The sequence below is a fragment of the Nasonia vitripennis genome (assembly GCF_009193385.2).
Source record: "Nasonia vitripennis strain AsymCx chromosome 4 unlocalized genomic scaffold, Nvit_psr_1.1 chr4_random0004, whole genome shotgun sequence".
NCBI lineage: Eukaryota > Metazoa > Arthropoda > Insecta > Hymenoptera > Pteromalidae > Nasonia > Nasonia vitripennis.
Window position 1 is genome coordinate 1,716,062 of NW_022279639.1, and position 25,485 is coordinate 1,741,546.

Here is a 25,485-nt window from a genome sequence, read left to right on the forward strand (position 1 = left end):
TCGCTAAAACTTTCTGTTTTGTTCAGTCATCTTCTGTTTTAGTCTAAACGCTTCAGATAAAAACTGTTACGTGCAGAATTTGTTTTCCACTAAGAAAATTATGTAATTTTATACAAAATCATATATTATATCCTTACATAAAGATCAATTAATTTAATTATCATTTTATACAATAATTATCTAAATTATTAAATAAGTCAGTGTTTAGAATATTTTTCGATACAGTACGTACATAAAATTCACTTTTACGCAGTCAACGAAATTGAAAAGAATCCCACCGTTATAGATACTACGGATATTAAAAGTATTTGTATTTTCATGAAAGTTCTTCGAAATATGTACATCTTGTCATTACCAAATATGTCACATTACTAATATCAAAAAAGCATTGTATATAGATGAAATATATTTTGTAATAAAAACATACAAAGTTACCAAATACTTATTTAGTACTCCTAACCACAAATAAACTTCCTGATACTGTGTTTCTCTCTTTATCCATTGAAATTTGTATTATTATTGAACACTTATTTAAAGGTTATTAAAATCAACGATTTACAATTTAAAAAATATTCCTATAATAATATAAATAGTATTCAAAAAGATTCTATTAATCTTTGCAAACGCTACAATTTATCATTAAATATCAACAGTCTTTTTGAATAATTATTTCGAAATAGCAAACTCGAACAATCTAGCATTATAACCATTATAATAAAAATAATAATAATGTTTAAAAAGTTTATTCAATTATACCAAATATAAATTCAAAACATAATATCTGCTAATCAAATGCGAAAAAATTGGGTTTTTAAAATAAGAGGTCACATGCTTTTCACCTGAAAATCATCTGGTAATCAAATACAAAATTAGCACGCTTTTCTCTTGAAAATCACCTAGAAATCATTTGATTTTCACTGAAGCTTTTTCAGTGGGGGGGGGGGGGGGCAACTTACGCCTTAAGTTGAAACGCTCATCACTTCTTCTTACTGTCTTTGGTACTTTTTTAATATTAGATTTTAATAAAAGAAATAATAAGTCTAATATTTATTAGAAAAAGTAATAAACATTTGCAAATCTGAACGGTGGATCCGAATTCAGATTTGGAATAAATCGATTTTACTTTAAATTATTATTTAACGAATAATATAAAAGGAAAATTGATTGTAAATGAATTAAATAATAATAATAATAGTAGGTCCGGGATTGTGGGTAATGGATATGCAACGCAATAATTATAAACTCTTGTTTATATTTAAAATAGTGTGTATATTAACAAAAATAATTTAACATAAGAATAATGCCTATTATTGCTATTATTCTTTTTAAATCAGATTTAGTTACAATTTTGTTTATTTTTTGATGAAGACTTCTGTTATGCGATTATTAAATATTATTAAATTCTACGCTTAATTTTGCAGTAGAGTATGTGTTAGAGCGCTTAAAAGTGCTGCTCTAATTTTATAATTATTAAATTCTACGCTTAATTTTGCAGTAGATTTCTTTATATATACTAAGGCGCTTAAAAGTGCAGCCAGAGTAGACTAGGGCGCTTGAAAATGCTGCCGCTAGTGATTGAATACAGGCCTTGCATGGCCTTTTATAGGGCGCTAAGCGAGCGCTGATCGAGCCGCCGAAAATATTCGCACGTTCACACAATCATACTATCATTCATTCATATTTACATTTATCATTCATACAAACATACTCGGATGCGCACGACCCACCGTCGCTCGCTTACGCTCACATATACATATAAATAGTGTTACGCAACGCGCTGCTGTTAATGCTGGCTTCGTAGCTAGAGAGAGAAGGGGGACGCGCACGCACATATCCGCGTCAATGGCCTGCTGTCGCTGCGTTGACTACTGCGTAGCTGCTGGTTTCGTAGGAGGTGAGAAGAGTGGGGACGGCCGAAACATTCCGTGCGCTCGCTGTATAGGCAGAGTCGGATGTTTTTTAGGATTTTTTAAATGTATATGTTCTAGGAAGTTACACGCCGGATGTATAGGGCATTACAAAGTAGATAAAACTTAGAAACATTTCCGTATTTCAAAATACTTATAAATTTGTCGTGTCGAATCTTATAACGCATCTAAAGCATATCAGATAGAAAAACATAGAATAAATTGAAATATCCGTCATACTTATAAAATTCTATTTTAGATTCAATAACGCAAATGTAAAGCGTATTGATCTACAAATATATTGTAAAGTAATGGATACATAAATCTTTCTGTTACCAAGAATATTTGCAATTTATGCAATATACTCTCTAAAAAGACTATTTATTGAATATATTTAATTTTGCTATTGAAACGAAATATCTAAATATTATTATTGTAATATTCTTCCACTACCTAGTATCCCGAACCTCTTTTATTAAATAAATATATTTCAAACATAGAATCAAATTTCTATTTATGATCTGTCGTCATAATTACGACGCAGATCAATAAATCTGAACTACTCTCCAATAAAAGCTAAATTCATTTATGCGTACAGGACTAAGAAGAGTGGTGACCGTTTGACAATCATAACATTTATATATTATGTACTAAAATGTAATCATGGGGCGCGGTAGTTCGCCGATGGCAAGTATAAGTTTTATACACTGTACCGTTGGGAGCGCGCTGCGACCTATTATACTTTGAATTTGCTAAATAACCTATTTACGTTTTACGGATTCTGTATATATTTCATTCAATCTACTGTTGATGTTTATGTATGAGCATACAATTTCAAAGATTTTCATAAGATCTTTCTAATTACCATATCATTTTGTTAAGAAAATTGCTCGTTTGTAAAATAATTAAGTTTGAAAATTAATTTTGCAAAAAAAAAAATTAATTTTTCGCCTCTCCGATTCTCTTTTTTTTCCTTTCAGTCAGTCATAGCTATAGATATACATACGATTCTTTAATTATTACAAAGGCTACTTGATAGATATTTACAAATATAATAGAATTTAAATCATATGTGCTGTTGACTCATCTGTTGTATTATAGACGTAAAGAAGCTTGATTGTTGTACATCCAACGGCAATAATTTTGAATGGAAAAACGACCGCGCCATGTTTTATCAGGTTAGGTAAATTGATCAGCTAATGCGAGTAAACACTCTGCGCGGAGCGCGAGTGCTCGAGTTTTTTTCTCATTTCACGGCTTGTAGACGTTTCTTTATCACTGCAAGGGTCGAATATGAATATGCTATGCAGTTACATGCAATTTTTGGAGCCCATGCTTAGTAGCCGACTCTGGCAGAAAACCGCCTGTAGTTCCAAATTATACTTATTCCAGGAAGATAATCATTATGTGCAAGCCCAGCTAAGCTGATCAAGCAGCAGAACAGTCAATATTCCAGTCAGAATTCACCAGATATAGATAGAGTAGTCTTACTTATATACTAATTCGGACGCCAGCTACCTTTCTGTGTTTTTTAATTGTCTCCTGGATTTTTCAACTTGATTTGGTTCTATTTATAGCGCTTATTGAAAATAACTTAGTTTTCCTCCTAGCAAATACTTTCACTGTTTGTTATCAACAATAATAACGGCAAATGCATGGTTTTTAAAAAATATCTTAAAAACTACTGCACCTACAAAAAAATCATCGTGATAGAAAATTGCTTGAAATATTAAAATGCATAAATTATCATCCGACGAATTTTCTTATTACAAATAATTTGGTTTTCCATCTGTCAAATACTTTTTTTGTTTATTATTAACAATAATAATGGTCAAAATGTGGTTGTTTAAGAATAACTCAAAAACGACTGCTCTTATTACGAAAAAAATTATTAAAACTTGTTAAAAACAAAGTGCATAAAGTATTTTCTAAAGCGTTTTAGTGCAGGTGTAGTAGATTTTGCAAAAATCAAACCTAAACTTTTAACTATGCTATGCTGTAATTCAAATTGAATTTTTCTTTTAACATTTTTTTATAAGTTTATTTGAAACTCATTAAAAGGTTATGAAATCAGTTCAAAAAAACACCTTTTACAAGGTAAGATGTTGGCAACTATAAGTTTTATACCTATCCTCACCTTTCTGTATCTTAGTATTATACTTATGATTTCTCCTCTAAAAAGTTATGCAATCCTTAAAGAAATTGTCTAATATTTATGGCTTACAACAGTTTTAGCTTAGAAAACAGTTTTAAAAATGTCAAGTGTTAAAAATCAGCACACTAACACAAATCATTACTTACTACAAGAAGAATCAATCTCACTATAACTTCAAGGTGAACATCTTCTTTGTGTTTCATGATTCTCTCACATCTAATCTGAATGTGCTAAAACTAATACAAATAATCTTGTGCAAAAAAATGAGCAAAATCATAAATATAAAAAAATCAAGTAAATTCCTCCTAAGTATATAGAAGAATCATTTAAACATAAAGCGGATTTACATCTTATATAAAAAAATAGATGATTGTAGATTTCAAAATTATTCTTTTAATGCCTACTTGCCGTCCCGTTGTCTTATAGTCTACGATGTGTATTGTTACGCCCGGGCGTCCGCACAGAGCGATTACTCGCACGATAGAAATAATTAAAAATTCCGAGTCGACGAGACCTTTTATTTAGCGCAGCCCGCTCACGCAATACCGCCTAGGGAAAAGGTAAAGAAGGGCGCAATTTGACCGGTAGCTCGGCTGACGGTGAGATAGTGATAGCTCACTAAGTAGCGTAACTTAGAGTGACTTCTGTACGAGTTGATATTAGCTAGATTAAGACACCATGTACTGACACAATAACGTTACATGCGACACTGACGTGACATTGTGAATAATGATAGGAGGAACGACTTACCTTGACGAAGCGGACCTGTAGTTACCGACTGGCTAGCTTGCTCTCGTTCTAGCGTTGTAGCGCGTCTCAAAAGGGCGCGAAGTTTGTAATGTAATAATTCGTACGCAAGGATTAAGTAACTGAGTGAAGTGATTTATTCAATTAGTCAGATTATAATTAGTACAAGATATAAGGCCTCGACTGAGTTCAACTCGTGTCTGAGGTAGAAATATGACTAAGTCCAAAAACTTGGCGAACGCTCTGAGTCTAAGTCCGGTTACAGAAAAATAGTTTAAGTCGCGAGTCGGACAGAGCTTCGCCCTACCAGTAAGAGCTCCGGGTTACGAAAGATGCTCCTCCTTGCTCTCTATTGGTATTTATAGGGATGAGGGTAATGCATAAGCATAGGGAAGGTTCTGGCCAATCAGGATTTAAGGAGGGTGTATGTCTCAGCGGGGGTGGCTCCCCTTTTATTAGTCATGTTCCTTAGTACGTGTCCCCTAGCCTGGCCAGCTGTAATAGTTTTCTTTATTTTAATTTCCCTCATTGTCGTATCGATTTCCGCTTATTTGGGTCGTTCGGCTGAGATTTATAGCTTCCTTATTGTTTGGTAGATCTGGGGTGTCTCCCCCTGTTTGACCTGGTTTATTCAGGATCGACGCCCTTTCATCTGCCGTCGCGCGTGTCAGTGGCTTGGCTGTTTTGTCGTCCTCTGCGTTGCCGACTGTTGCTGGTTTGTTGGTCTCCGTTATGCCTTGACACTCCCCCTCCTGATTGTTTTTCAGCGTAGGACGCTGAATTTTAAATCTTGCTAAATCGGGATAAGAAGGTTTTTTTTTGTTTAAGGATAGAGAGCGGGAAGGCGGTAAGTTTATATATTGTAAAAATTGTCGTTCGCCGCGTTTTTGGATTTTTTTTTTTGTTTACAATGAGTGATTCTTGAGTCGCAGTAGCCTGGATTTCGGAGTCCGAGGTCCGTTCGGTTTGTTGATGGTAGTCCCACGTGGTTGGTCCCATCGCCGCAGGGTCTTTCCCCTTCCGATTTTTAGTCGTTGTGGTGGGCGTACCTCCTTATTATCCTTCTTGACCGTGGCGTTTTCCTCTAATTGGTTCTTTTTGCGGGGGTGAGTCCCTTCCTTTGGGTCTATTTGGAAAATTCGTCCCCTGATTGGTTTTTCGCTTTCCCGGTCCTTCTTGGGGTTCGCCTACCTGTGTCCCTTTAAAAAAAGTCCGTACTGCTCGTTCCGTACTCAGTTTCTTGCCTTCCGCTGCCTCGTGACTTTCTTCGTCTGTTCGCGATGTTTTCCACGGTAATTCTCTGTGTTGGAGTCTTTCCACAAAAATGTTACAACTTGCACTAAATGTGATTTAATTTTTTTTTACTGTGCTTTTCATGCATTGTTTACGATGTGCGTACGGTTATGTTGTAGTTCTACTTCTACTTAGTCTTATTATTTTCATCTCCACATGCGACATGCATAGCCTGTTTGCGTGTACGATTTTTTCTTTCGTCGCGCATATTTGTATTTTTACGTTGCCGTTGGGGCTCACGTCGAGCACTGTATATGGTCGTTATATTGATCCTCGAATTTATGCAGTTTCGGGCCGCTTAGTAGCCATACGTGATTTCCAATTTGTAGTGTTTTAATATTTACTCGTCGGTCATAATATTGTTTCGCCCTCTCCTTCGCTTTAATCGAGTTTTCTCTCGCCGTCGCTTGGAGACTATTAAGTCGGGTTACCAGCTCCCTCATATAACCATTAAAGGTTGGTAATAAATCTTCCTCCTCGAGTTCGCCTTCTTCCGGCGTGCGTGCTAGCCTCTCGAATACGAGCTCGAACGGCGTGTACCAAGTGGCCTCACTAACACTGGGTTAAATTAAATGTTGCTAAGTCTATATACTCGTCTCAGTCTTTTTTATTCTTTTGTACGAAAAACTTTACGTATTCCATCAGGCTGGAATGCGAGCGTTCGAGTGACCCGTTCGACTGTGGGTGAAATTCCGTTGTTTTTATTTGTTTAATTCTAAATCGTTTTGCCACTCTTTTCATTAGTTTGCTAAGAAAATGTGTTCCCTGGTCCGTTAATATTACTCTTGGCGCTCCAAAAATACAAATGACTTTCCGTATTAGTGCGTTTGCGACTGTCTCTGCCGTAACGTCCCCCATTGGTTCGGCTATTGCGAATTTTGTCAGATTTTCTTGGAACGTTAGTACGTATTCTTTGCCACTATCCGTCGGAGGTAGCGGGCCTACTACGTCCATGGCTAATTTTTCTATGCTTACTGTTGGTGTGTCTCTAATCACCATAGGGAGTTTTGTTTTTACTCTAACTAATTTCTTTAATTGGCAGTCTAAACATTTTCGCACGAAAGCTTGTATCTCTTCCTTTAAATTTTCCCAATAATAGTTTTGTTTAATTCTTTTATAGGTTTTTGTTACGCCGCGTTGTCCCCCGACTATTGACGCGTGCGCCGCTTTTATTATTGTTTCACGATCTTCCGCCAATGGATATTTTATAAGCCCCAAACAAATTATTAGTTTAGTGCGCGAGCGAGTGAGCGATTCTTTTAATGGTTTTATCGCGTCGCGCCATTCCAATTCTTCGATTCTTTCGGTTTTTGCTATACTTATCGATTTCAAGTCTGCTTGATTTAAAAATGGAATTAAATTGGTGCACAAAATCTCGATGTTGTGTCGTGCCAGGGTCGGCCCGATTTGCGCCTCATCTCGTAATGGAAGCGCTATATGCGTTTTATTATTGACGCGTATCGATGCTGGAACTCCGACCTGTAGCCGTGCGAACATCGGTAACTTTTCCATAATTTTTAATTGTCTTGCCCCTTCATCGCAAGGCTCTCCCTTGTCGAGATAAAGTACATAAACTTGTCTTTCCGCATAAACATCTGTTCTCGGCAGGTAATGGCTTTCTCTGAGTTTTGAATATCCCGTTGGCTTCCATTTTCAGTCGTGTCTGGGGGTTCCGCCCCTTCTCCCGGGTCGTCGCTTTCCCCCTCATCGATCCCCTGTTGCGTTTCTCTAATGTCGCTTTCCAATTGTACCTCCCCCTCGTTTGAGTCCTGTCGCGTCTCCGTTGTCTCGGTTCCGGGCTCCTCTGCTCCCGGCCGCTCGTCATCGTCCTGTCCCCTCGCGGTGGTTTGCTTTATCTCCGGGCTTTCTTCCCGACTTTCTCCTGAGTTTTCTTTTTCTACCCGTTCTTTTGAGCGATTTTCTTTCGGCCTGCGTTTTTTGGTATTAGAGCTGCTATAGCTTCTTTATATTTCTCCCCCTGTAGTCTTCCGCCTCGACCGCGCGTCTGCATTGTGTGCGACGGCGCGGTGTCTTTACTGCGGGTTGGTTTGCCTCCTGCCGCGTCCTCCGCCGACTTGCCACTCTGTGACTTGTTTATATCCTCCGCCGTTGCGATATTTATAGCCTTCTCTACCGGATTTCTCGAAAGCGCGTCAGCTATGTTCGTTTTACCCGGTTTATAGATTATGTTAAATTCGAATTCCGCGAGCAACAATCTCCATCTGTTAACTCGCGAATTCGGGTCCCTATGCGTACGCAGCCATTGTAGCGCTATATTATCCGTTATCAAATCGAAACATCTACGGAACAGGTACGATCGAAAATGTTTGATTGCCGATACTAGCGCGTTCGCCTCTTTATTATACGTGTCCCATTTTCTTTCCGCCTCCGTCAGTGTGGGTGACATATATGCTACCGGATGTTCTTTTCCCGGTTCTCCGTTTAGTAATACTGCTCCGAGTGCATAACCCGACGAATCAGTTACCAGCGTAAAAGGTTTATTAAAATCCGGGAACGTTAAAATAGGCTCTTCGCACAGTTTATCGCGTAGAATTTCGAACGCTTTTTGTGCCTTTTCGGTCCATGCGAACTCTGCGTCATTTTTAAGCATTTCTGTTAACGGTATTGCTATATTTGCGAATTTGTCAATGAACCTCCTGTAATAGCCTACAAAGCCTAAGAACTGTTTTATATTTTTTTTTATTGCGAGGAGCGGGATTGTCCTTTACAGCCTCAGTTTTCTTAGGGTCTGGTTTTACACCCGCTTCCGATATTATGTGTCAGAGATAGACGACCTCCCTCTTTAAAAATTCGCATTTATCTGCCTGTAATTTTAATACGTGCTTTCTTAGTCTTTCAAACAAGTGTCTGATTCGTTCTAGATGTTGTTCAAACGAATCCGAGTGTACTATTATGTCGTCCATGTAAATAAAGAGTTCGCTGCCTGTAAGGCCTGCCAGTGCTATTGCGAGCGCGCGCGAAAATGTCACCGGCATTGTGCGTAGACCGAAACTGCCGCGCGTAAAATGATACAGTCCGCTCTGCGTGGCAAATGCTGTTTTGTGCCTGTACTCTTCTGCTATTTCTATTTGATGATAGCCCGATTTTAAATCAAAAACCGAAAAATATTTGGCTCCCCCGAGTTGATCGAGGATGTCAAGTATATTTTGCATTGTATATTGATCATTCAGAGTTTTAGCATTGACCTTACTATAATCGATAACTAATCTGAATTTCACAACGCCTTTGGAGTCAGGCTTTTTTGGCACTAGAAAACACGGGCTGCAAAAAGATGACGTGAACCTTTCGATAATGCCTTCGTCGAGTAGTTCGGCTATCTGTTTTTCTTGTTCTTCTCTTTCTTCGGGCGAGCGCCGATAAGACTTAGTTGATACCGGTACCTCGTCGACTATAGATATTGTTAATTTAAGTAGCTGTGTTTTTGACAATCTTTCCCCTTCTACATGGAATATGTCGTGGAATTTCTCCACTAACCTCTGTACCCCGATTTTCTCGCTCTCAGAAATATGCTCCAAGCGCAGTTGCACGGACACCTTTTTTACCCTTTCGATTTTTATGATCGTGGCGGGTTGACAATATATGCATGCCTCTACCCGCTCGATTTTGTTCTTGATTTAGCTCTCGGGTTTTATCCCGACTTTGTTCCCGCTTTCGATTTCTGCTTTTGTTGCTATGATCTCGATTTTCTCCTTGATTTAGAATAATTTCTTGATTTAAATTTTTTATTCCGCTGATTCTGTCTTGCTTTTGTTCTTGAATTAGATTCTCGATTTCGACTTGATTTCGCCCTTGATTTAGAATATTATCTTGATTTTTTCCTTGATTTAGATTTTTTATGTTTCCTAGAGTAACTTGATTTGATTTTTTTGCTATCAGCGCACTCCCCTCCGTCTTTTTGTGTTCGATTTCCATTTTCTCGCTCATTTCAATCTCCGCGATTTCCTTATTTATCGTATTAGCGAACGTCATCATATGTTCTCCAATTTTTAAGCAGCTGTTTTTGTAATCGATACTTGCTCCCGTTTGCGCGAAAAAGTCGCATCCCAACAGTCCGTCTTCTTTTATTGGAAAGTCGTTGTTCACCAAATGAAATTCTATTTTAAAGTGCGCGAAGTATAATGTGATCGTGCCGAGCGTCTGCGTTACTCCTGCTGTGATGCCTCTCAATTTAATAATAGCGCTTTCCTTAATTTTGATACCCTCCATGCATTCACTTTCTTTTAATAAGTTTGGTCCTGCTCCTGAGTCTAGTATTAACACGATCTCTTTGCCGTTTAGCGGGTTTATTAATTTGATTGAAGATGACTTCGCGCACAAGCTGAGTTTTACATCGCGGATGCTTATTGTTGCTCGCGGCGATTGAACCCCTGCGCCGGGCGCGGCCTGCTTTTGGTAATTCGTCCCGCACCCTGATACGACTGACCCGCTTCGTTTCCCTGCGTTTCGCGCATTTTGTTGTTGTATTCCCTTTTTCTACATTCTGCTATGAAATGGCCCACTTTTTTGCAATAATTGCATGTGGGTTTGTTCTCCGCGCGCGCGTTTTCGTTCGCAAAAGTTACTCTTTGTCTGTGAACGTATTGCTCCCTTTGGCTTTGGGGCGTAAATCGCAGCGGGGGTTGGCTTCGCCATGGTGTCTGCCTTGCATCCTGCGCCGCGCTATTGTTTGGCCCCTCCCTCGGGTTTGTTTGCGGCCGGACTGGTGATCTTATAGTTTCGTTAATCGGCATCTGGTTTCTGTACCAGCATTTTTGTGCAGTATGGTTCTTATTATTACAGATTTGGCATTTTTCAATAGCTTGAGGGTTTACTACGCAAACTTGAGCCGTACTATTCTTTTGATCTTGATTTTCTTGCTAGCATGCGAAGTCACGCTCTATCTCTATTGCATGGATTATTGCTTCGTTAACGTCATTCAATTCGCCAAGCCTCGTGCTTATTGGCCAATCAAGTCCTTTCTTGAAATAATATATTAATTTTCGACTCAGTTCAGCGTTAAAACTCGGTGTCACCTTTCTTTCCATATTTGCTGCCGCTTTTATGTTTACGTCCAAAATTCGGATTCTGGTAGAGTAGGTAACAACTTTTTCTCCCTTTCTTTGTCTTATTTTCGCGAGTTCTCCGAGTAGTTCGTCCGTCGATCCGATCCGAATGTTGATTCGAGATGTTTACTAATTTCTCTTACTGATTTGAATGTTTTATTGATTGTTGAGTTGTACGCGTCACCGTCTAATTTTGAATAAATTACTTTTGCAAGTTCGAGTTCTACTTCCGTGGTGAGTGCGTTCGCGGCTTGTTGTAAACGCAACACGAATACGTGCACGGGTATGTTTTTTCCGTCAAACCTTGGTAAGTCTCGCATCACTTTTTACGCTGCTTTACTGTGTAAAACGCTCACCGACGCGTTGTTATATGCTTCCGCGCTTGATTGTATTATGTTTTCTCTCGGCCTGAAGGTGTTTATTCGCGGTGTTGAAACTTGACATTTTTTTACTTCTACTGCGTCCGGGTTTATTTGTTTATTCGGCGAATGTCCCGTTTTGTTTAAATTATCGAAGAAAGAGATCGTATTGCTCGGAAGGCTTAATGTTTGATAGTTTTCCGTCATTTCTGGTTTGAGAATTAATTCGGGTATGTATGTTAAATCTTCCTCGTCGTCGCCCGCCAGGAACTTAATTAGCGACGTCGGATTTACGCGCGCTGCTATAAAATCCCCTACTACATTGACTAATGTGCTGCAGTTGATCGTTTTCTCAATTTTCTCCCTGTTGCTTTCTGCTTCTAAAGCGTCACATATCGCGGCGCGTGTTTGTATCACTGTTGACTGCGGTTTTTTGCTGGAACATTTTATTCTCAGCTCGCGAAAGTATGTTGCGTACTTTTTGATGTCCCAATCGTCCCTGTGTGTGTCGGGTTCTAGCGCTTTCGCATTTATTTCTAAAATTCGTAATGCTTCTTCGACTTTATTCGGTCCGCCTAACGCCATGCTTCCGTTAATCTAATCGCGCTTGCTTCTAGTAAAAAAAACCAAGACCCGAAGGGGCCCCCAATTTCTGTTACGTTCGGGCGGCCGCACAGAGCGATTACTCGCACGATAGAAATAATTACAAATTCCGAGTCGACGAGACCTTTTATTTAGCGCAGCCCGCTCGCGCGATACCGCCTAGGGAAAAGGTAAAGAAGGGCGCAATTTGACCGGTAGCTCGGCTGACGGTGAGATAGTGATAGCTCACCAAGTAGCATAACTCAGAGTGACTTCTGTACGAGTTGATATTAGCTAGATTAAGACACCATTTACTGACACAATAACGTTACATGCGACACTGACGTGACATTGTGAATAATGATAGGAGGAACGACTTACCTTGACGAAGCGGACCTGTAGTTACCGACTGGCTAGCTCGCTCTCATTCTGGCGGTGTAGCTCGTCTAAAAGGGCGCGAAGTTTGTAATGTAATAATTCGTACGCAAGGATTAAGTAACTGAGTGAAGTGATTTATTCAATTAGTCAGATTATAATTAGTACAAGGCCTCGACTGAGATCAATTCGTGTCTGAGGTAGAAATATGACTAAGTCCAAAAACTTGGCGAACGCTCTGAGTCTAAGTCCGGTTACAGTAAAATAGTTTAAGTCGCGAGTCGGATAGAGCTTCGCCCTACCAGTAAGAGCTCCGAGTTACGAAAAATGCTCCTCCTTGCTCTCTATTGGTATTTATAGGGATGCGGGTAATGCATAAGCATAGGGAAGGTTCTGGCCAATCAGGATTTAAGGAGGGTGTATGTCTCAGCGGGGGTGGCTCCCCTTTTATTAGTCATGTTCCTTAGTACGTGTCCCCTAGCCTGGCCAGCTGTAATAGTTTTCTTTATTTTAATTTCCCTCATTATCGTATCGATTTCCGCTTATTTGGGTCGTTCGACTGAGATTTATAGCTTCCTTATTGTTTGGTAGATCTGGGGTGTCTCCCCCTGTTTGACCTGGTTTATTCAGGATCGACGCCCTTTCATCTGCCGTCGCGCGTGTCAGTGGCTTGGCTGTTTTGTCGTCCTCTGCGTTGCCGACTGTTGCTGGTTTGTTGGTCTCCGTCATGCCTGCCGTGGAACAGTTCCATTTACCGTAGTGAGGTACTCCTTTGGTCGAGCGTGGTATTCGCGTGAGTATTGATCGGCCAGTTTAGATCATAGTAGGCTGACGTGACAGTATAGAGTAAATCATATGCATACTTACTAAAAACAACTTATTGATGACATACATAATCAATCATAGCCACCATACTGATATTTTGCGACATAACAATCAGTGTTTTCATGTTAATGATAAAAATGTTACAAAAAAACCATGGTCGAAAGGTGCTAAATAAGCTTATATTTTATTTTTAGGACTAATATGAAAAAACAAATTTAATTAAAAAAATCGAAATCTCTAAAAAAAAAATGACTTTTAAAAAAGTAAAAGGTTAGGCTAGTTTGATATATTCTGCAACGAAATTACAGATAAAAGAGAACTGAGATCAATCAAACAACGTCAAGTTTATTATATTTAATCATGATAAAGCAAAAAAATTGTTTTGTTCAATCAAGGGCTTACTTAACTTAAAGTTAATTTATATGATGATCCATTAGAAACAACTCTCAAGATACTTACTATGTAACTTGCTATGCCCTTTTTATTGTATTTATAGTGTTATATCACGTTTAAATACATAAAAAGAAAATTTTAGTTTACCAGAAAACAAAATGAATCGGGCATAGCGAGTTACGTAGTAAGTATCTTAAGAGTTGCTCCTAATGGATAATCATATAACTAAAGTTTAAGGGGTCCAGCCTGGGTTAAATCCTGCAAAAAAACAAAAAAATATTCGTCTGATCAAATTTTATTCTTTTCTCGTATAAATTAATTAAAACAAAAAATAACTACTGATAATATTTACAATAAACACTCTTTCTACTACAAAATATCATATATATACCATACAAAATCACTGACTAAAATTCATTACATTTTACTACATAAATATTAAGTGTTTTAAATCACTTGTTACGGCTTTGTGAATGATCCCAACTATCTTCTTTACTCTACCCGGGCTTAAAATGTACCTTAAACATGACTCCTCAGACCTAATGAAAGACATTTCTAAAAAAAATTAATTAAATGTTGTTAGCAACAGGTAAAGTGTGTAAAATTTTAATTAAATTTATTAGCTACGTATGCAACCTATGAATAATAATACTTAATTAATATTTTTCAGAAATGTCTTTCATTAGGTCTGAGGAGGCATGTTTAAGGTACATTTTAAGCCCGGGTAGAGTGAAGAAGACGGTTCGGATCTTTCACAAAGCCGTGGCAAATGACTAAAAACACTTATTTATATATAAAATGTAATGAATTTTCAGTGATTTTGTATGGTATATATATATGATATTTTTTAGTAGAAATAGTGTATATTATAAGTATTTTCAGTAGATATTTTTTGTTTTTTCATTTACGTAAAAAGAAAAAAAATTTATTAGACGAATATTTTTTGTTTTTGCAGGATTTAACACAGGCTGGACCCCATCAGTTAAGTAAGCCCTTGATTGAACATAGCAATTTTTTTGCTTTATCATAAAATATAATAAACTTGACTTTGTTTAATTGATCTCAGTTCTTTTATATCTGTAATTTCGTTGCAGAATATATCAAACTCGGCTTAACCTTTTACTTTTTTAAAAGTCAATTTTTTTAGAGATTAAAATTTATTGCCTTTTCAATCGAAAAAGATCTTAAAGCAAACTTATCAAAGTAAAATAGTACATACGTGTGACTTAAATTGTTTTTTTTACACGATGTAGTTAGCGCACGAGCGTAGCGAGTGTGATAAACACGGTTCAAAAAAGGACTTGGGGTCTGAGTCGAATGATTGGTAATTTATACTTAAGTTATATATTGATCAAAATCGTATAACTGAAAAAATATTTACTACGTAACTTGCCATGCCCCTCACATTTTGTTCATAATACCTACTTTTACGCTTAAAATATTTCTTTTTATTGAAATAAGAATTTTATATGTTTATGTACAAAAACAAAATATGCAGAAAGGTACACTTAGAATAAGACCACTTCGTGAACAAGTATCCCTAACAGCACAAAAATATTTTAAAAATATTCTTAAAATATTTAAGGGGGCACACCACCTTGGAAATCAAAATAAAAATTTTTAATGAAATATTTTGATTTTAATTTCAAAGGTGGTGTGCCCCCTTAAGATTACAGATAAAATGTTTCTGCAATCATTTTAAGCATATTTCTAAAATATTTTTACAATCTTATTTGTCCTATGGTAACAATATTGCAAAACATATTTGAATATCGTTTTGAAACATTTTTAAGACATTTTTAACACATTTCGAAATATTTTTTAATATTTTTAGAAGATTACAAAAATATTTCGTTGATAAATTGCTGCCAAACCTCAGAGAAACATTGGGAAATATTTATAAAATCTATTAAAATATTTTGAAATATTTATCAAATATCGTATAATTATTTTTAGTTCCTTAAGGAACGAAGAAATATTTATAAATTATTCTAAAAATATTGATATACAATATTTTAATGAAATATTTCGAAATATTTATATAAAATATTTTTAAAATATGTACAGAAAAACATTAAAAATCAAATGTGAATTTTATTTTTCCAAGGTTTTATGAACATTTTATTTATGTTTTTGGGACATGCAAGTTTCAGTAATTTATATATTATTTATACATTATGAATATTATATTTTGAAATATTTTATGGATTTATATCTGAAAGAATACAAGAATTAAAAAACCTTGACGTGACGAGGAATTGAACCGGCGATCTTCTGCGTGACAGTCTGATACTCTACTCGTTACGCTATTAATGAACTTATAAATCACTTTAAAAAATATTACTCATATACTACTACAATAATTTCGCAATTGCATACTTACTATGTAGTTTTGTAAATTATTTCTACAAGTATATAAATTCAAAATACCATTTTTGGTATTATAAATATTTCAAATATAAAATAGGGTGTCGGTAACACAGATTTCTGTAATTTGTTAATTTTTTCTGCAAATCTATTGTGCCTTTTTAGCCTGTTGTTGATCTTTTGTTATTTTAACTTAAATACGTTACATACTTCTTAAGAGAGTCAAGCTATTTAAAAAGAAAATTTAGATTATCGGTTTAAGATTTTAAGGAATATTTAAAAAAAATTGCAATATGCGAGGTTAAGTAATTAACATTTTTAAAAAGATTATAAAATATTTCCTAATATTTTATCGATATATTTCATTCTAAATTGATTAAAATGTATATCTACAAAATATATCTAATATATTTTAAGATTAATTAAGAAAATGCATTGAAAACCACTTGTGATATTATTATATTTGTACGGAACATTATGGAAAATAATGAGAAAATATAATTTTTTAACGTTGTATTGTATATCTTTAAAATCGAACTTTTCTTAAAGGTAAAAGGTAGGCAAGTATAAACTGGTTTTTATTAACTATTAATTTTGTATTTGATGATGATATAATTTATTCAAATAATTATTTATATAAGTGAAAAACTATGGTAAAAAAATATATATAATCAATAGTTAAATGGCAATTACGTATTTGGAGTAAATTTATCAAATTATTCTTTAATAAGATTTATAATTTCATTGTTTTTCTAACGTCATTGTTAATTTACTGGCGGTATTCTACACTACTATGAACATACTTTATAAACCGGTCGGTTGATAGTTCCTAATGTAAATTGTTTGATTTGATAAAAATTAATAACATTGTCAAAGAAATTTATAACATCTTTTAAATTTAGTGAAACACAACATCATTAATAGTAAAACAGATATTGAAAAATGAAAAATTATCATTAAAAAATTATTTTTATCTCACCGTAAAATTATTAAGCGATGGGTTTATCAAGTATGTTCATAGTAGTGTAGAATACCGTCAGTAAATTAACAATGGCGATAGGAAAACAATGAAATTATAAATCGTATTAAATAATAGTTTGATAAATTTACTCCAAAAACGTAATTGCCATTTAAGTATTGATTTCATATATTGTTTTACCATAGTTTGTCACTTATATAAATAATTATTTTAATAAATTATATCATCATCAAATTTAAAATTAATCGTAAATAAAAACCAGTTTATACTTGCCTACCTTTTACCTTTAAGAAAGGTTTTATTTTAAAGATTTCACAAATATTTAAGGGTAATCAATAATTATAATAAAAACTATCCTCTCGATGGATATATTACATTATACCTCACTAACTTAAAAGAGAATCATCAAACTGTTGTTGAAATATTAAGTATCAGTTTTAGTTCAAAAGCAACCGTCAAATAAGATTTGTAAGATAAATAGATGTACACGCTAGAATCTATCTCCACAGCAATACCTACAGCCAGTATCCACATATACCTCATAAACTACGGAGTGATAAGTGACCCCCGAAACCCTTGAGTAACGAGTATCGACTAATTATGCTACAAATTTCCATGAAACTCTTGGAGACGACGTTCATACTGTCCACCCTGGGCACCAGGTTCTTTGGGGTCCTTTGCCGTCGCGATATTCATGTTTCGCGACCCCAAAAACCACCGAGTAACGAGTTTCGACTAATTATGCTACAAAAATTCCCCTGAAACTCTTGAAGACAACGTTGATACTGTCCACCCTGGGCACCAGGTACCTCGGAGGCTGTTGCCATCGCGATATTCGTGTTCAGCGAAGTTTTGAGGATAAGAACGGAAGTTGGAAGAAAAAGGAAAAATTAAAAAGAAAAACACAACAAAAAATTTTAGTCAGCTATAGAATGATAACGGATCGTACATTTTTTACGAAACTTTTTTTAAATAATTTTTATTATATTTAAAAGTAACATTGATTCGCCTAATAAAACAACGTATTTCAATACGATATCAATGTTTGAATAATTTGTAGAGGTTACCCTGGCTAGAAGAATCACGTGATTTATCGCACGATTAATCACGTGATCAGTCACTTGATTTCTCACATGATTTCTCACGTGAGAAATCACGTTGAAAATAACGTCAGAAATTACTCATAAAATAGAATTTCTTTTAATTAAACTAAAATTATTTTGTTTTTACTAAACAATTATGAAAAATAGATTTGTTGATAATCCAAAAAATTGACCGCAAAAAAAATAAAACGTTGCCCTAACCGAGGATTGAACCCCGGCCATCACCTTCACAATCCATTATCTTACTGCCTGAGATATTTTTACTTGTCTTAATAATGATTTGAAGATCATGTATGAATCTCAGTAATCTATCGTTTACGTGTATAGACTATCTGCTGCTAAATGATAAAATAAGGAAAATAATTTCATTAATAAAATAAATATAATAATAATTTAACAATTAAACATAAGTTTATTTTGCCTTTTCATCTTTATAAATTAGAATAATTCTTTTATGCTCAATAATATAATGTTAGTATCAAATTTAGATTATAAATATCAATCTTAACTTCGAAAATAATTTAAATATTTTAAATTTTTATTTTGAAGTATACGTGTAAACTGTACAAAGTCATAAATCAAACATATTTTTAGGTAAAAACAGTATAGAATTTCAATACTTACAACAGCACAAATAGCTCAGGCAGTAAGATAATGGATTGGGAAGTTGAGGACAGGGGTTCGATCCACGGTTAGGGCAACTTTTTTTAAATTTTTTTGCGGTCAATTTATTTGGATTATCAACAAATTTATTTAACATAATTATCTAGTAAGAATAAAATAATTTATTTTAATTAGAAGGAATACTTCAATTTTATGAGTGATTTCTGACGTGATTTTTAACGTGATTTCTCGCGTGAGATATCACGCCAAATAATCACGTGAGAAATCATGTGCTAAATTACGTAAGAAATTAAGTGACGGTTCACGTGAGAAATCATGTGATAAATCACGTAAGAAATTAAGTGACTGTTCACGTGATTTTTCTCGCCAGGGTAGAAAACTCCATTTCAAAGAATATACGGTTGTGGTGCGCCCGACAGCCCGTATTGTACTCTAGTACTTATACTTGCCATCGGTTGCGCTACTGCTTTCCTTGATTTCGAAACAATTGCGCAGAGTAAGCGATTCCCGCACGCTTCGCTCGGGTGACAAAATACCTGTGCAAGGAGCGCTTATTCCGTGCACATGTATCGGACTGTATTTTTTAACAAGTGGTGCGCTTAAAACGTGGTTTTTATGGGACTTGACTCGATGTTTCTAATATCTAAACGCACATAAAAATTGTACATTTCAGTGTGAGTGTTGAGTGTGGTCATGTTTGTATAAATGCATGAATTATGTGTAAGTTTAGATTGCCATTCATAACATATTACCTTTTATTTTCCGAACTTGTTGTAAAAACCTTTTTTTAAACGTCAATGATTTTAAAATTTACTGATTTAAAGTAAATTTGATTATTAGGTTTATGAATTTTAGGTTATAAACCCATTAGTGAAATAGCGAAGAATTAGGGGATGAAATTCACACTGCCGAACTCCACGTGGAGGAACCTAGCCACCAAGAAGTAGAGGCCGCTATAAAAAATCTAAAAACAACAAAGCAGCGGGAAATGACTCTATACCAGCTCAGAGTTACTCAAGTATGGAGGCGTCGAGCTTACTTTTAAAATCTATAAACTAGTATGTGCTATCTGGAAAAATTAAACAATACCCGAAAATTAGCAGGAATCCATCATTATACCGATTTTTAAAAAGGGGGATAAGACAGACTGCAACAACTATAGGGGTATCTCACTTTTAGCAACGTGCTACAAAGTTCTGTCAAACGTAATACAAGCTAGACTCACTCCATTCGCAGAAGATATAGTAGGAGATTATCAGTGCGGATTTCGGCGCAACAGATCGACGAGCGATCACATGTTTACCATAAGACAGTTGTTAGAGAAAAAGTGGAAATTTTGCGAAACCATACACCAACTATTTATAGATTTTAAAGAAGCGTACGATTCTATTAAGCGAAGCAAAATATACCAAATTCTAGTACTTCTCGGTGTACTAAAAAAGCTCGTGAGATTGATTCAAATATGTCAGAACCCTTCAAGATACGTGATGGTTTAAAACAAGGGGATGCGCTCTCGATGGTGCTGTTCAACTTAACGTTAGAGTATGTTGTTAGAAAAATGCAGGTTAGCCAGCTAGGCGCAACGCTTAATGGAACAACACAGATACTAGGCTACGCAGATGATTTGGATATACTGGGGGATTGTATGGAAACGGTAGCAAGAAACGCGGAAATCCTCATAAAAGCGGCGTAGTATACAAGGTTAGAAGTGAGTGAATCAAAAACAAAGTACATGATTGTGGATAAACTAGGCATCTGCGGAGGGGAGGGAGATCTCAGAGTTGGGAATTTCACTTTTGAAAAGGTTAGCGAATTCAGGTATCTGGGTACAACCATAAATGATAGAAACGAGATTAATGTCGAAATAAGCAAGAGACTCCATTCGGGTAATGCTTGCTTCAACGCCGTAAGTAATTTACTTAAGTCAAGGCTGTTGTCTAAAAACGTTAAAATAAGAATATACAGGACAATAATACTGCCGGTGGTTCTGTACGGGTGCGAAACGTGGGCTCTCACTAAGCAGGCGGACAATCGTTTTAGGGTATTTGAAAATAAAGTCTTGCAAAAAATATACGGGTCGAAGAAAGATGAGGAAACCGGGGAATAGAGGAGACTACACAATGATGAGTTACACAGGGGGTGGGCAGGGCATGTAGCGAGAATGGGAGACGACCGTACGGCAGCGTGTGTCATGAAGGGCAGGCCGATGGTAACGGGACCTCTAGGTAGACCTAGACGCAGATGGGAGGACAACGTAAAAGCGGATCTAGTAGAAATAGGACGGGTGGGTGTCGATCGGAGGGGTGCATCTTGGGTGGGATTGACACAAGACAGGGCAGCGTGGAAGGACGCAAGGAAGGCTTGCGTAGATGAGGCGATGAGCTTTCGAGTTCCAAATGCCATTTAGGAAAAAAAAATAAAAATAAAACCCATTAGTAGATCAAGTACTCAACATAATGTGGGCATATTATGTCAAAGTATCCTGACATATTATGCTAAGAAAATATGGCCACTAGTTATCGACATGCCATATCTTATGACGTATTTTCTACGAGGGTATGCAGTACCTGAACCCCATCATTATGTATTTTATTTTTAGAGCAAGTTTTAGGTATTTCAATGAGTTCGCTCAAAAAGACATGAAATCTCTAAAAAAAAAGAAACTCAACCAAAGTAAAAAGGTTAGGCGCGTTTGATGTTTCGCGTATCATCATGCATGTCAATAGTTTTGTTTACAGTGAACTTACAGATTAAAAAACAACTGAGATCGATTATAAAAAGGCAAGTTCACAATCATATTATTTTATTTATAATACGGAAAATAAAAAATATTTAATTGAGGTCTGAGTCGACTGATTGGTAATTTAAACTTAAGTAATATTGAATTATTTGTAATTGATCAATTACAAATAATTCAAAAGATATTTACTACGTAACTTGCCATGCCCCTTGCATTTTATTCATAATACATACTTTTACACTTAAAATATTTCCTTTTATTGAATTAAAAATTTTATAAGTTTATGTAAACAAATAAAATATGCAGAAATGTACACTTACAATAAGACCACTCCGTAAACAAGTATGTACCATGAACAAAATGTAAGGGGCATGGCAAGTTACGTAGTAAATATCTTTTGAATTATTTGTAATTCATCAATGTATTACTTAAGTTTAAATTACCAATCATTCGACTCAGACCTCAATTAAATATTTTTTGTTTTCCGTATTATAAATAAAATAATATGATTGTAAACTTGCCTTTTATAATTGATCTCAGTTGTTTTTTAATCTGTAATTTCACGGTAAACAAAATTATTGACATGCATGCTGATACGCTAAACATCAAACCTGCCTAACCTTTTTACTTTGGTTAAGTTTTTATTTAGATAACAGTAGACTTCGCGTTTTCCAGGATTTCCTCTAAAGAAGAATTGCCGATCGCTATCTTGGTCGAGTCGCGTTGGTTCGAGTGACGCCACAGCCATCTTGAACCACTAGAGTACGAATATTGCGGAGAAGTGCTAAATACAGCGTTTGAGTCGTTTGTTTCTTGGAAAATTGAGAACTCGCGTATTATTGAAGGTCGTTCTTTGAACTGAGAAGTAGCGTTTTGAAGCACAGAGTTACGTATAATTAGATGTGAATCCAAAAGAAAACCAAAGTAATCTTTAACCGTACTAATCTTTGCCCCGTAGAAAACATTGTACTTATATCGAATGCAATCGGGTGTTGAAGAATATATATTGTAACTTTTTTACAGTATAATAACAATTGAGTTATCGTCTTATTTAACCATCTGTCACGCCAGGCTTTCCTGACCTTGAACCTACATGTTTGTCCTCCTCTGTAGATGTAAGTGCCTGGGAGAGGTAGATCGCAACGTCACAATTTTGACGGAATATAGGGATGTTTACAGAAAATTTTAATCCGTCCAGCATCGTATAATTAGATATCTTGTTTTTAAATGCAATCGCACTATAAGAAGATTTGAGCATGACTATACTGACTTAGCTCAATTTTTTAACTTGCCGACGATAATGAGTTTACATCACTATTACGACTTCAATGTTCTCCACGATTTTGTTGTTTGCGATGCAATTAAGCTGAAATTTCGTAACAGAGAACTTGTGATTTACATGAAAAGAAAAAATTTCTATCTGACGAATATTGTTTTTTTTTTGCAGGATTTAACCTAGGCTTGACCCCTTAATTGAAATTTAGCAGGAGGTCGCGAAATGAATAGAGCCAGAAGAAAATAAAGATATGTGGAAGACTTGCCTAAATGAGGTGATGAACTTTCACGTTTGAAATGCCATCTAAAGAGAAGCCCCCTCCAACGCCCCTACTGCTGTATTATTTAGAATTATTTAGAAAATTATGTATCATGCTAGTAGCTTTAATAATATAAAGACCTCTACATGAAAGTTATTGCAATTTTTAAAATTTTTTTGTTTTAGAAAAAAACTGCGAAAGCGATGTTCTTAGATTCATGAGTCTTATAAAGACTCATAATACTTATAACAGCAAGACAAAAAACAATTAATTATTTTGAACTTAAAGGAAAATATGATGAGTGAAAACGGTAGTCAAAGAAATATAGCTATTGATAACAACTTCGTTAATTTACAGAATATATTAGAATTATTAAATTTTCCAATAAATGAAGAACAAGCGTGGTCGATATGTTATCAAGCATTAAAATTTTTTCTTGACGAATCAAATGTATTTTGCAGAATATTGAAATTTTCTCAAATTTTACTTCACAAAAATGGCAATGTAACGTTGGAATTATTGAAAGGTATGCTATTTTGCATTAATTATGATAAATATATTTTTAATATACTTTGTAAGCTAATATTTATAAGATTATATCTTCGGTCCCTACGAATACTAGCAGGACCTGTTCTGTGCTTTTCGGTGAAGATGCAGCGTGGTTTCCCAACTTGTTCGAATTCTCATACTACGGTCCAAATTGGCACCTGCATGTCGCAGAATATTGATGCGTTTGTAGTTGTCGTCATCTTCCTATTTTCTGTAAATATAGATTTTCTGGATGTTAGGGAATGTATTGTTGGCGCTTGGTTTGTGTATGTATTAGGGATGATTTAGATTTACTTATTTTATAGCATTTCGCTTTAAAAGTGCTGGGGGTTTCTGTTAGGTTTATTTCGATTATAGGATTGTTACAATTGGGATTATTAGATTGGGGTATTTTATATGATTGTTTATTTAATTTTGGGCAGGGTATCATCATTCCGCATTTCATTCCCATTATTAAGGCTATGATGCCTACTATCATGATTAGTTGGAAAGTTAGATCATCATACAGGAGGGTGTTTGTGTTATATTCGCGTCTTTTATGTTCTTTTAATTCATTTAGCTTTTTTATCATTTGTTTTAAGGGTTTGGCTTGGTTGACTTAGGTCCAATTATTTCAATGCTCTGGGGTGCATTTTGATTAGGATTCTGGTCTCTTTCTTTGAGAATGGAATACATGTCATGTATTTTTAGATCGATTTCGGGTTTATATAAATATGTGGTCCAACTAGATTTGGTTTCTTGTCCAAATATCATGCTGTCCGTAGTTCTTCCAACACACGTTGGTGAGAGTCGTATTATTCCGGCTTTGTCCAATTTTACTTTTATGTCTCTTTGATCTGTGCATGAAATTTGCATTTGTTCCAGGTTGACAGATGAATATAGCCATGATTGATCATTTTCTAGATATTTCCATTGGGTTTTTGCACTGATTCCATATTTTATGTCGCAAGTCTTTAATGTTTTTGTGTTGGGATTTAACAGCATTGTTACTTCGCAGTCCTTTAATGTAGGTGTGCTCTCAAATAGGCGAAGTATTACACAGATGAGGGTGTAGTGTGTTTTTGTACATTTGATTGTGGGTTCTGCATCGAATTTAACGTATTATTTTTGATTAGAATTTATTGCTATGTACTTGTGCGAGGGTTTCACGAAGACTATCTCTATTGTTTGATTTTATTTATTTTGCGGCACTGCCACCGAGTGCATTCTATATATCTGATATTGTTTTCTGTCCAGGAGTGGGATGTGTACCACGGCAATCGTTCTTCCATCTTGATGGATCGCGTCAACTTCTGATATTTTGATTATTTCTTCTATTCTCAGATGCTCTGTGGGTATGGCAGAGTCCAGGTTTCCACTGGTCCTCTTTACATCCGTCATGATTTGATGTAGCATGCTTGTTGTTATAAGTTCCGGGTGAATTTTTCTTTCAGATTTCTGAGTACCTTTAAGACCTTCTCGTTACTTTTTATTGAATGGTTTAGCGTTGATTCTAGACGTCTTACGTACAGTGTTATTTCTACTAGATGTTTTAGTTCATCGTCTTCTTTTAACATTTTGTTTATCGCCTTAGTCATGCTTGCTTCGAATCCTTGGAGCACCTTTTGATGGATTTTGGTTATGCTATATAATTCTTCAAACTGCGCTGAGACTATATGCGCCTTTTAATCCATTATTTGCACGATTTTCGTTTGGTCTTGAAATAACGTATCTATGTTTTTGTTGATGTTGTCTACGTCGTCGATGGTGACTAAACTGAATAGGCTTTTGCTCATTGAGCCTACTATTTATAATGGTGCGATTCTCTTCATTCGGATACTTCTGGGGTTCCTCACTGCTGGATATGATTGGTGTGTCATTGTTTTAATGGTTTCGTTTATTTGCTTTGT

General features: G+C 35.6%; 1 protein-coding gene across 7 annotated transcripts in view; it reads left to right on the forward strand.

The window, feature by feature from the left end:
* The window catches only part of LOC103317188 (protein spire), a 598,612-nt gene that overhangs the window by 71,651 nt on the left and 501,476 nt on the right, over positions 1-25,485 (forward strand). For 6 of the 7 annotated variants that reach the window (XM_031928198.2, XM_031928197.1, XM_031928202.2 and 3 more), the window contains one exon: positions 23,233-23,573. In XM_031928198.2, coding sequence (XP_031784058.1) covers positions 23,342-23,573 — 232 coding nt within the window. In that variant the 5' untranslated portion in view covers positions 23,233-23,341. Of the gene's footprint in view, positions 1-23,232; positions 23,574-25,485 lie in introns of those variants that run through there. The other variant, XM_031928201.2, reaches the window with a different exon arrangement.